Source organism: Aricia agestis, chromosome 20, assembly GCF_905147365.1.
Source record: "Aricia agestis chromosome 20, ilAriAges1.1, whole genome shotgun sequence".
NCBI classification, from domain to species: Eukaryota; Metazoa; Arthropoda; class Insecta; order Lepidoptera; family Lycaenidae; genus Aricia; species Aricia agestis.
In genome coordinates, this window is record NC_056425.1 from 8246490 (window position 1) to 8259215 (window position 12726).

Sequence of the window (12726 nt, forward strand, 5' to 3'; positions counted from 1 at the left end):
AGCCTTGGGTTTTTACCGGGTAAATGCCCATCTGTACCCCTGGCACATGTATAGTACAAATGTAGGCAATGTATGCTGCAACTTGCAAGTTGCAACTTCCAGAAACGTGCTTTTTTGTATATATTATATTTTCCTCCAAATCTCCTTAGTCCGTCGGAAATTTCAGTAAAGTGTCTACCACTTTACTGATACCATGAAAAACGCCTCCGTGGTCTAGTGGTTAGGGCGCGGCTCTCGACTCCGGAGGTCGGGGGTTTGAATCCCGCATTGGAAACATATTGTTATTTCCAAGTTTGGTTAGGACAATGCAGGCTGATCACCAGCTGATTGTCTGACAAGTAAGATGCTCCATGCGTCGGATGGGCATGTAAAAAGTCGGTCCTGCGCCTGATCTCTCGCCAGTCGTGTCGGTCTTCCGTCCCACTGGCTTATGAGAGTGAAAGGAAGAGAGAGTGCTCTTGTGTACTGCGCACACACTTGGGCACTATAAAATACTCCTGCGTAACAGGCCTGGTTTCAAATAAACTGGCCACCGTCACCAAAACCGGTGTGCGGAGTATTTAATTATTACTTTAATGAATTGACCGACTTGACTCCTTGACTGTTTTGACATAAATTTCTTTAGAGTTCAAACTTGACGATATTATAGTGAACTGTAAAACAATGATATAAGAAAATATATCGTCTCAAGTCATAGACTGGGTTGCACCAACTAACTTTAACTTAAACTGTAAATTTAACTTTATTTTTAACTTTAACTACAATGCAAAATATTAAATCTTTGGTTAAAGTTAAAAATTGACGCCATCAAGACGCCATATTTAACCATAGTATTTAACCATAACCATAGAGCTCGACAAGGTTTTATATACATGGGGCGAAAAAAAGGAACTAACGCTGTCATCATACAAAAACCGCCATTTTTGACAGTTCTCCTTTACCAGCAGCGCCCCCGCCTACGCGCATTTATATGTTGGATCGCTGTTATCTGTCAATTTCTCCGGGAAAAGTTAAAGTTAAATTTACCTTAACTATAACCATAAATTAAACTCCACGCCTCTGGTGCAACCCTGTCATAGTCAATTTTGTATGCGGCAAAGTACACCCCCAGGCGTCAGTGCCAAAAGCCAACAAAAAAATCTTGAATCTCTCAAATTCAGAAATTTTGACCTGTGACATTGCCTGTGACATATAAATAATCTGTGACCTGTGATTTTGACTTTCGCATTTTCTAAAAATTTGTGAATTTATTTCATTTTTGTATTCATTTTGTAATATACCTTTGAAATAAGTAATAAGTTTAGTTAAGCAAGAATCTTATATAAAATGGCAGGAATTAAAGGTAATTTTTGCCATTTAATGTTAAGAGAAATCCTTTCCCTTTTCAATGAGTCATAGTTTGTTATCACAAATTGTATATTTATAAACATTGTCTAATAATTCTTATTTCTTTTTCATAATGCTGTTTCGGACGTACCTATATTAAATGGTTTCAACACAAGGGTAAGTTCTTAACTGTCGACATAGTCAACAAATTAACAAATTTTAGCCAACACTATTTCATGTTTTTAACACAAAGACAACAGCAATCACTCAATCATTTTTAATTTAAGACCTCTGTTTAATTACAAAAAAGGAATATTATTATATTGTTGTTTAATTAATTATACACTACATAAGTACCGTAGTTAATTGAGATTTGAGATTGACATTGATTTCACAATACAATTATTGTTACAGATTGGCACAATAGATATTTAAGTCATAATTTATTTATTTAAGTATGTCAATTGTTTAAAAAAGCGAGTGTTTTCCTTTGCAACAATAATGTTGCGCTTAGAACAGATAAAAACATTTTGCTTTTACTGAACTGATCGTTGTATATTTCATTACTAAACAATATTAATTTTAATCAATACTTAATATTGTTTCATTCTTTTTTGATTCACATCAGAACATGAAGGTATCTTTGATTCATTAAAAAATATAAATAGTGCACCAATTAATTAAAGATTATAATTAATGGGTTATACAATGGGTTGTCCCATATAATATTGCTATTGTGAAATTGGGATACTCATTAAATATTTTTCTTTTGCAGGTTGGTGTCCTTGGCTTTTGCTGGATCCATTGGAATGACATTTGTTATACTAGCATGTGCCTTACCACAATACAAGTAAGTATGTTCTACATACCTGCACAAGATCATTATTTTATACAAGACTATGTTGAGAAGATGTTGTTTGTGCTCCAGAACCATATTATTAAAATAACTGCAACAGTAGGTACTGTTTGTCTCCCTTTAAACATGAAGAATACTCTATATTTATTTATGTAATATGGAAAACTTACGGCTGAGTAATGTCGGTGGCAATTTTATGTGTAACTATCAGATAGCCAATTAGGTACAAGTTTTCACCTCTAAGCCCGGGCGCGCAATAGCGGCCAAACCGCAGTGGCCAGGTCGCGACGGCCATCGAGATAGATACCTTAGTATGAAACCGCCATAGACCACGAAACCATACTATCGAGGGCGGCCGCGACGTGGCCGCTAGTGAGCGCCTAGCCTAAGTAACAGAAACAATTAAATACATGATATATAAACAGTTTTAATTAGATACAGAAATGTTTTTTAAGTAAGATACATAACAAAAACAAGTAAAGCAAAAAGTTTAAAGGATAGTTTGACCAAAAACCAAAAAGAAGAACATGTTAACTACATAGTACAATTTAACATAGTATTGTGGTTTGAACAGATACAAATTTAGGAAATCAAGTTGTCAATAAATTTATAATTTACTATACAGTGTGTTAGTGTAAACACCATTCCTTGAAACCATCAAATGAACCCGTCAAAATTAACAACTTTTTCTATGAGAACTATGCTGGGAACTCAAAAAAATCCGTCTTCTTATCCTTACAAATTGCCAATCCAGGCAATTTGTATGGGTATGAAGAGGGCTTTATTTGAGTTTACACTAACCATATGGCTATATAATATGGTCCATATTGGCTATTGGCTAGCTAAGGTCTTCTTATTAAATTTGTAAATAAAAGTAGTACTCTTATAAATAAAAAATAAAATAAAATAAGCCTTTATTCAGACACTTACATTTGTTTATTTAACATTTATAAAATAAAATAAGCCTTTATTCAGACACTTACATTTGTTTCTTTTACATTTCTATACTTTATACATTAATTTTTCTTAACTAAATCTGATTGCCTTATGGCAAAGGCCTCCCCTAAACTCTCCCACAATTGTCTATCCATAGCCTTCCTGCTCCATGTTGTACCTGCTATTGCTTTTATCTCATCCTCCCATCTTTTCTTTTGCCTTCCTCGTCTTCTTTTTCCTTCTCGTGGGTACCATAGAGTGACAACTTTGGCCCATTTGTTTTTTCTATTTCTTATAATATGTCCTGTCCACTTCCACTTTAGCCTCTTAACCGTATATGCCACATCTGTTACCCCAGTTTTTGTCCTTATTTCTGTCAGTTTAATTTTTTCTTTTAGTTTGACGCTTAACATACTCCTTTCTATGCTATTCTGACATACCTGTAGGGATTTACGTTGTTTTTCCGTTAATGCCCATGTCTGGCAGCCATATGTCATGCATGGCAATATGCAGGTGTTAAAGATTTTTTTCTTGTCTGTCATTGAAAACTGGGGATTTTTCATTATCTCTTTAAACGACTAGTATCTCTTCCAGGCATTGTTTATTCTTAAATCTATTTCTTTCTGTATGTGATCTTCTGGTAAAATTACTTATTTGGCCTAAATTTGTATATTCGTTTACATATGCTATTGTGTTGTTATTTACCTTTATCTCCTTCTGTTCTCCATTGGTCATCAATTTAGTTTTTTCTGTATTCATTGAAATAGTACTCTTAATAATTATGAAATCTAAATTTGCAAAATATGAAATTGTAAATTATGAAAAAACATGAAGCAGACAGTTAATATTATGGTTTGCTTTAACCTCACTGCATAGTAATTGTCAATAAGGAAGCATTAATTTTTAAATTTTGCAATTAAGCATTAATTTTTTAATTTTTGATTTCATTTAGCAATAAGGAAGCAAAAATTTGGAGCCCAAATATTATCACTAAATATTACTACTTAGCATTTTGCCTATCCATATATTTTGACAACTGTTATACACTTACAGTAATTTCTTAATTTAATAATAATTAATTTATGATATATAAAACAGACACTGTACATAAAGACAAATTATGTACAAAATTAAAGTAATTATAGTTCTACCAGAATCTGATGGCAAAAAGTGAGAAAAGAAATTGACTCTAGTAATACCGGGGTAATTGGAATAAAACATTTTGATTCTTTTTTTTCTTTATGGCGGCTGATTCTGAGTGTGAAACATGCAAATATAAAAATTTATCCAATAAAATTTGCCATCTTATAGCAGACCTATCTAAGTAATAATATTGAAAAAATCATACAACTGAATTTGTCAAAAATATGTCTCCTTATTGGTTATATGTTTTTATTTATTTAAGGTACTGGTGGCCATTCTTTGTGGTCCTATTCTACGCCCTGTGTCCACTTCCGACCATGATCGCTCGCCGCTACACAGATTCCGCTGGTGGTACTAATAATCCATGCATGGAGACAGCCATCTTTATTACTATGGGCATTCTAGTCAGTTCTTTTGCACTGCCAATAGTACTCGCTCGTGCTTTAGTGGTAAGTGTGCATACATCTATTTGCATCCACAATTATTGTACATAATACAGGGATATAAATTTCTAATAGCTTTCGTTATAAATGTATGTGTATAAATGCTTTCAGATTCAATGGGGCGCCTGCTATCTGACCCTGGTTGGTAATGTAATAGTATACCTGACCATACTAGGTTTCTTCACTATCTTCGATATGGACGACTCGGATTATGCAATGTGGTGAGAAATATAAGACGCTATTATAGACAATCTCATCAATGACTTGTACTGTAAGATAGAGCAGTAATTGTCTGTTTGGTTTAAGTCTGATTTAATGATACTGATATTTGAATTTGAGGCCGAGATTAGTATTTTTTTAGTCATTGGCACTGTGCAGAGTCACGAAGAATTAAAATATTTTCTGTTTAAAAATGTAATTATATTACTTATAAACTTTTTTGTGACAACGATTTCGTACTGTATATTATCTGTTGGTGTCAGTGCACTTTTGAAATGCTTTTTGTTTTAACACATTAAGTAAATATTTTATTGTTATTTAATACATTATATTTTTGTGTAAGATAATTATTATATTTTAACTAACCCTGTTTATAAATTAGTAGGAATATTTTAGAACACACTTTTGGTTGTAGTTTCAATTAATAATATTTCTAAGAATTATACTTTTTAAATTCGCTTATTTCTTTAAATTATAAATAATTAAATTAGGATTAAAATATTATGAGGTTTTCGCAAACGGTCTATTTTCAAGTAGGAATACCATTGATGAACAAAAATTTTAGGTTTTGTGTTACATGATACATCCCCAAAAGGATTATAGAAAGTGTAAGAATTTTATTATAAATCTTTGAGGTCAATTGTTATGGCAACACAGGTGGCAAATGTGTAATCCTAATTTTATTTTATATTTCTCCTGCAGTGAATGGGCCCTTTTATACTGTCACTAATTTTATTTGTCACTAAAATAACTAATAAGTAATAGACAATATAATCACTTGTTGCAAAGTTTTGAAATAACAGTAATTATTTTATTTTTTCTAAATTTACAGATCTACAATGAGATTAGAAACATTGAGAGGTGTTAAATTGCATTTAAAACAGAAGTGAACCAATAATTTAGTTTGTAATCCTAGGTTGTCTATTCATCTTTTTTTATGTAAAGAGTTCCATGCACTTTTGCAATGGCACATGCAAATGGCAATCTCCATTTTTTCTTATTTATTTTAAGTATTTTTATTGAAGTGTTGCATAAAATATATACTTAAATTAATAACATTTTAATTACATTTCATGTACTTACTTAAATAATTTCGAAAACATTACAAAAATGTCTTAGATACAGAATAATTATTCAAGCCTTCAAAAAATTATTGTCAGTTTGTTTAGTCTGTTCCTATAGTGTATCAACTGCTTAGTTCTTAGTATTTTGTGAGATTGTTCCATTTTCAATGTTCTTAAATGTTGGTGTCTACAACGATGAGTTTCAAATTTAAATTATAATAGATACTTATATGGAATAAAATTTAAATGTATAAATCTAATTACCAACATGAAATATCTACACTCTTATTAATACAAATATATGAGTATAGATGCTGGCGGGAAAGATTCCGAATTATTCTCGTCGAATACTTCGGAAGTATTCCGAAATATTTCGAAACTTTGGGAATATTTCAACTGTCAAATAAAACGAGGAAAATTGCACTTGGAAGCTGTAAACTATTTATCTTTAGTTGTGTATCTAAGAATATGTGATGCCGGCTACTAACATTATTAGCCAAGCGGCGAGAATCGGCTTGTTTGGCTTATTATCATTACTAGCGATAAATAGCGGCTGGTAACTTTTCTTTAATAATACCTAATCATATGAGTTCGTTTATTTTTTATGGTTTTTATTCTGATTTACTTACAATAGGATATATTAGTATGGATAGTATGGATATAAGTAAGTAATAAGTAGGTAAGTATAGATCCTCGATCCCATTGGCCATTACTAATTTATAATAAAACTAGATGACGCCCGCAACTCCGTTGCGCCAAAATTCGTTTTATCGCGCCGGAACCGTACATTTTTCCGGGATAAAAACTATCCTATGTCCTTTCTCGGAACTCAAAGTATTTCCATGTCAATTTTCAGCAAAATCGGTTCAGCGGTTCGAGCGTGAAGAGGTAACAGACAGACAGGCAAACAGACGCACTTTCGCATTTATAATATTAAACCTAGAAGTAGGTATAGATAAACAATTTATATTTTTCTTAAGAACGTAATGTGCCACTGAACAAATAATTCACTCAACCACCACAAACCACAAACAAACACGTATATTTCCATTGAATTATTCCGGCGAAATATTCGACGGAAACATTCGATTGCGGGGTACGAATCTTTCCGCGGGGTGAGGGAAAACACGACTCGCTCGCCCGTACGAGCGGGCGACGGCGGTGCGGAAGGGAGATGCTCCCCGGAGAAGTTTTCCCTCACCCCGCGGAAAGATTCGTACCCCGCAATCGAATGTTTCCGTCGAATATTTCGCCGTGGCAGTCGGCGCGTGCGAAGCGGTGATAGCGGACGGCGGGCGACGCTCTATGCGCGGCGGCGATCGATGATTGATGCAAAATACGATTTTTCAGCATAAATAAAAATTCATATTACTTATTTTTTTTAATAAATTCATTTTGAATAATTCAAATTTAAAGAAACTTTCCCAGAAGTATTCCGGAATTATTCGGAATTTTTCAGAAGTTTTGCAACTATATATATGAACAATGCTATACTTTGTTTTGTCCTTGTCTGTTACATTGAAAAAGGTGCTTGATAAACAATGTCTAAAATTGTCATATTCATTGTTTCTACGCTTAATAGTAAGGAGTTACTGCTAACCAACAGCATAATCAGTATACTCTGAGATTTCAGTCTGTGAAATAATCCCTGTCTCCACTAAATGAAGGAAAGAGAGATGAAGTGCCTAGTAAATTTTACTAACTGGGATTGTAAGTCAGAGTTTAATAGAATGGAGGTACCACAAATATTTATAATTTTGTAACAAGCAACAATATAACTGAAACATTTACTTTCAATGTTTGCTTTTTCATTCTGGATTACATTCCTACGGTGTATGTTAAAAATGTGTAAATATAGTATTAAAAAGTCACAATAAAATGATTATCCCTTGCATGTTTTTTTTATTTCTATTAAATACCCCATGGGCCATGGGCCAAAATATGGCCCGACAAATATGATTTTAAATTTAATATTAGGTACTTATACCTATAGCCCAAAATATAGCCGACCTCGTCAAGAAAATTCAAGCTCAGAAATCACAATATTATTAATAGGTACGGTACTTATCTACTTACTTAAGTTTTCTGGGTATGTAATTAACTATTGAGTTTTTGATACAGATTTAAAATTAATTAATAAATAATAATAATTAATAATATTACACTTTATTATTATTTGGCCTTCATAGTTGTCCCTGTAAACTGTTAGAAATATTTTAAGTGGTAACCTAACAAAAAAGAGGTTGGGAACACCTTAGGGTAAATTTATACTAGCGCAGAGTCGAAGCGAATTATGGAAACGGAACATAACAAATTCAACCTTAAATCCAAAGTGTTAAGGCACTTTATTACTTCTGAGAATTTAAAAAGGCGCACGCATCCGCGCGGATTCGCGTGAATGCGCCTGACCAACGCTGATTGGCCTCGCATAAGTAGGTATAATGTATGCGTTACGCTCTAGAGTTATGGTTGAATTTACTGTGTTTAGTGTTTGGGAATTCGCTTCGACTCTGCGCTATTATAAATTGACCCTTATTCTTACTCAACGCAAGATTATAATAATATTGCATTTTAGTAAAATATTAGATTTGTTATTAATAATATTATTTCAATTATTTTCATGTTTCCTATTAATAATAATAATTATTAATAGTAAGTATAAAATATTATTAAACATGAAAACTGAAATTAAATTGAAAATTAAAAATATTCTTCTTATAAAATATAATAACTCACTTCTTAAAAAGGTAAGGCTTTAGTAAAATATTAGATTTGTTATAATATTATTTCAATTATTTTTATGTTTCCTATTAATAATAATAATTAATAATATTATAAAATAATATGAAAACTGAAATTAAATTAAAATTTTTGTATGTTTTATGAAACGTCAAACTTTGAAGCGAGCGCGTGAATAGGAACGTAAACGTCATCGATTAATCATCCAAAGACCAAATTCCGATTTGCAGTTTTCGAAATGTTTTATCACAAATAATTTTTCATTTTTATCAGTAATAAGTTTATTCTTGTTTAATATAAAGTACCCGATTGTTGCTTGATTTCTTTAGTGTTTCGTATAATTCAATAATTTTGGAAAAAGTGAAAATGGGCGACTATTTGCCAGCGTGTGTTATCGATGTCGGAACGGGGTACACAAAACTGGGTTTCGCCGGGAATAAAGAGCCCCAATTCATCATTCCATCCGCCATAGCGATAAAAGAAACCGCTAAAGTCGGTGACCAAAGTACGAGGCGAATGACCAAAGCCGTCGAGGACTTGGATTTCTTTATCGGAGACGAAGCATTTGACGCCACCGGATACGCAGTGAAATATCCTGTGCGCCATGGTCTAGTTGAAGATTGGGATCTGATGGAGCGATACATCGAACAATGCATCTTCAAGTATCTACGCGCAGAGCCCGAAGATCACCATTTTCTCATCACGGAACCGCCTCTGAACACTCCTGAAAATAGAGAGTACTTGGCTGAAATTATGTTCGAATCATTCAATGTTCCTGGATTGTACATCGCTGTCCAAGCTGTTCTAGCTCTCGCCGCCTCGTGGAAGTCTAAGACGACAGCAGGGCGTACATTCACCGGAATAGTGGTAGATAGTGGGGACGGTGTCACCCATATTGTCCCAGTAGCAGAGGGCTACGTCATCGGATCCTGTATCAAACATATTCCAATAGCAGGAAGGAACATTACTTCCTTTATTCAATCGCTCCTCCGTGAGCGTGAGGTTGGTATACCTCCCGAACAGAGCTTAGAAACAGCAAAAGCTATTAAAGAGAGGTACAGCTACATCTGTCCAGATATTGCTAAAGAATTTGGAAAGTACGACAGTGATCCTACTAAATGGATGAAGAAGTACACGGGCATCAATTCTATTACCAAGAATCCATTTTCTGTAGATGTCGGATATGAAAGGTTCTTAGGTCCAGAAATTTTCTTCCATCCAGAATTCTCTAATGCAGACTTTACGGTGCCTCTTAATGAAATGGTGGACGAAGTTATTCAGAGTTGTCCCATTGATGTGAGAAGGGGTTTGTACGGCAATATTGTGTTGTCGGGTGGGTCGACAATGTTCAGAGATTTCGGTCGGAGACTACAAAGAGATATTAAGAGAACCGTTGATGCGAGATTAAAGGTGTCCACCATGTTATCAGAGGGAAGGATAACCCCAAAACCCATTGACGTCCAGGTTGTGTCCCACAACATGCAAAGATATGCCGTTTGGTTTGGTGGTAGCATGTTGGGCTCCACCCCGGAGTTTTATCAAGTGTGCCACAGTAAACAGGACTATATGGAAGTGGGCCCGAGCATCTGCAGGCACAACCCAGTATTCGGCACCATGACATAAATCTTAAACTATTAAAATTACTAAATATAAGTATAATTTTACTTTTTTGAACAATTTTATGTACCCGAATGACTAACCAATAGTATTTGCTTGTCTGTAAGAATGTTATATTACTATGAATAAATATGAATTTATCGGCTGGTTTATAAACATGAGCATTTAATGTATTGCATTCCAGCTTTTTACCAAATATAGAAAATTTTTAAATAAATACTTTTTTTATTTGTCCACGATAGTAGCTAATGATTATAACAAAAACGGGTCTATAAAATTAAAATCACTAACAAAATGTTTTACAGCTAATATTAGGGTTTATACTTTATACCAAGTAATAAGGAATTTAAAATTCTAGCAAAGTTGCAGAATATAATATGGTAAAACATAATAATAATACTGCAGGTATTAGCTTCATTCTGAAGGTAAATGCTAAATATTATTATGATAAAACAAGGTGGGACTGTTCAATATGGATATATAATGAGTCATTGATGACTTCACAATTCAAAACACAGCAAATAAAATTTTCCTGAACGAACATTACAGAACAATCAAGATTATTACTTAGATGTTTAAGCTGGAATTTTCTATTTATAAGAATGAATTAAAATTTGCATTTTAAACCTTACTAAATTGTAGGCCTACAAGCTAGATATGTTATTGAGCAAACTGTAAGTAGGTGCACAGGGCCTGTAGACAAGTGGCAAAACGCTAACGCTAGCGCTACAAAATGTATGCGGTTTGACATAAGTCATCGCTTCGCTAGCGAATATTATTGTCAAATCCATACATTTTATAGCGTTAGCGTCAGCGTTTGCGTTAGCGTTTTGCCACTTGTCTACGGGGGCAGAATAGATAATAGTACAAGTGTAGGTGGTTAATGAAAATTCTGTAACATTAGTATTAGTTTTTTTATTTCACAGTCGTACCCATTCCTAAATGATGCTATATATAGCTATTAAATAACCCCAGCATTGATTTTATCCGCTCTATAAATAGTTTCACTTTTGGCGCCATCAGTTGTAGTGCTTTACTTCGACGGTAGGTGGCGTTAAGAGAAAGATTTTTAAGTTAGACAATTTCTTCAATTTAATTAATTTATAAACTTTAGTTACCGGTACAAAATATTCTTCTTATAAAATATATTAACTCACTTCTTAAAAAGGGCATGACAAGCGAAATCCGAAATTATCCAACTTTACCTCGTAGCTTTCATGAAAATCGAAATATCAGCTCCTTTCAACATTTTTGATTATCTTAAAAAATATTCTTATCCACGGATGCTGTCCTTGGACCTCGTCTGTCAAGTGACATTTCTAACAGACCAGATAAAGACAGCATCTCAATTAAATATGTGTATCATATTATAATAAAAATCTTAAATATACCTGCGTATAGTATAAAAGTATTAAATATATTTCCGTTGTCTGGTACCCGTAACACAAGTCCTTCAGGTACTTACCACGGGGCCAGACTGACGTGGTGTGAACTGTGAAGCGTCCATAATAGATATTATAAAAAAATTATATTAAGCAACTAGCAAGTAGTCATAGATACTTATCTATACTTAACAGTAATCATACAAACGGCCAGCTAAATATTGGAGTTCTATTGATTGAGTTCTATTAGATTCAATACCTACTCATACAAATTATTTACGTCAATACCTCTAAAATAGTTGTACTTATGAGACAAAAATTAACGAAGGGCACAGGAGACCAAAGAAGGCTAACATTTTAACCTTTGATTATATAAGTACTACTTATCGTTACAAAATGTGAGGTGCCAGCGGGATTTTATTTTCAACATTAGAGTTAAAAAAGTAAATGAATTCTGTAATGAATCTCTAGTTTTTCACCGTGAATCCTGCGTATCGACGTAACGCTGGAGGCAGTTACAGCGACGCGAGGCCACGTTGCTCCGTTGCGACTTGCGTTGCGATGCGACGCCGCAGCGCGGCAGCGTTATCACTCCAAAGTTTTACATAATATTATATCTTAGGACATATCACATGGATGCGTCATACGTTTCGCCATCGGACGATTGTCTGATATCAAGTAGGCCTTTCGCCTATTATACCACCCACACTGTGCAGCACTAGGGGCGCATTGGGAACTTATCGGGAGCAAAGCAAAAAAATAATAGTCCTGCCTGGTCTGGCGATTTTTGCGCCCCCCAGAGTCTACGCCCTGTGCCTGGACACCGGTGGCACCGCCCTATTTTCGGCACTGCTCTCAAGCTATACTTAATAAGGTGTAACATATTTTACAATGTTGTTCCTATTTTGATTATGCACCAAATATTATTGGTTGTGGCTTCTACCTACTGCGCACATCCATGCGATATTTCGTTCCGACGACGCACCGGCCCGGAGCGTTAT

The 12726-nt window shown here is 34.1% G+C and overlaps 2 protein-coding genes across 3 annotated transcripts; both read left to right on the forward strand.

The window, feature by feature from the left end:
- The first annotated feature begins 1216 nt into the window (after positions 1-1216).
- Positions 1217-5938, forward strand: LOC121737253 (leptin receptor overlapping transcript-like 1). Of its 2 annotated transcripts, XM_042128871.1 has the most exons (5): positions 1217-1342; positions 2101-2176; positions 4524-4710; positions 4816-4925; positions 5756-5938. In XM_042128871.1, coding segments are annotated over exons 1-5 (390 nt in total). In that variant the 5' UTR covers positions 1217-1326; the 3' UTR covers positions 5757-5938. The 2 variants fall into 2 exon arrangements, with proteins under 2 accessions (XP_041984805.1, XP_041984804.1); XM_042128870.1 differs by lacking the exons at positions 1217-1342; positions 5756-5938 and adding an exon at positions 1443-1503 and having other exon boundaries at positions 2102-2176; positions 4816-5746.
- A 2983-nt stretch (positions 5939-8921) lies between these two features.
- LOC121737245 (actin-related protein 3) lies at positions 8922-10560 on the forward strand. The gene has a single exon (XM_042128859.1). The coding sequence runs from the start codon at positions 9093-9095 to the stop codon at positions 10347-10349; it is 1257 nt and encodes a 418-aa protein (XP_041984793.1). The 5' UTR covers positions 8922-9092; the 3' UTR covers positions 10350-10560.
- Positions 10561-12726: the final 2166 nt, after the last annotated feature.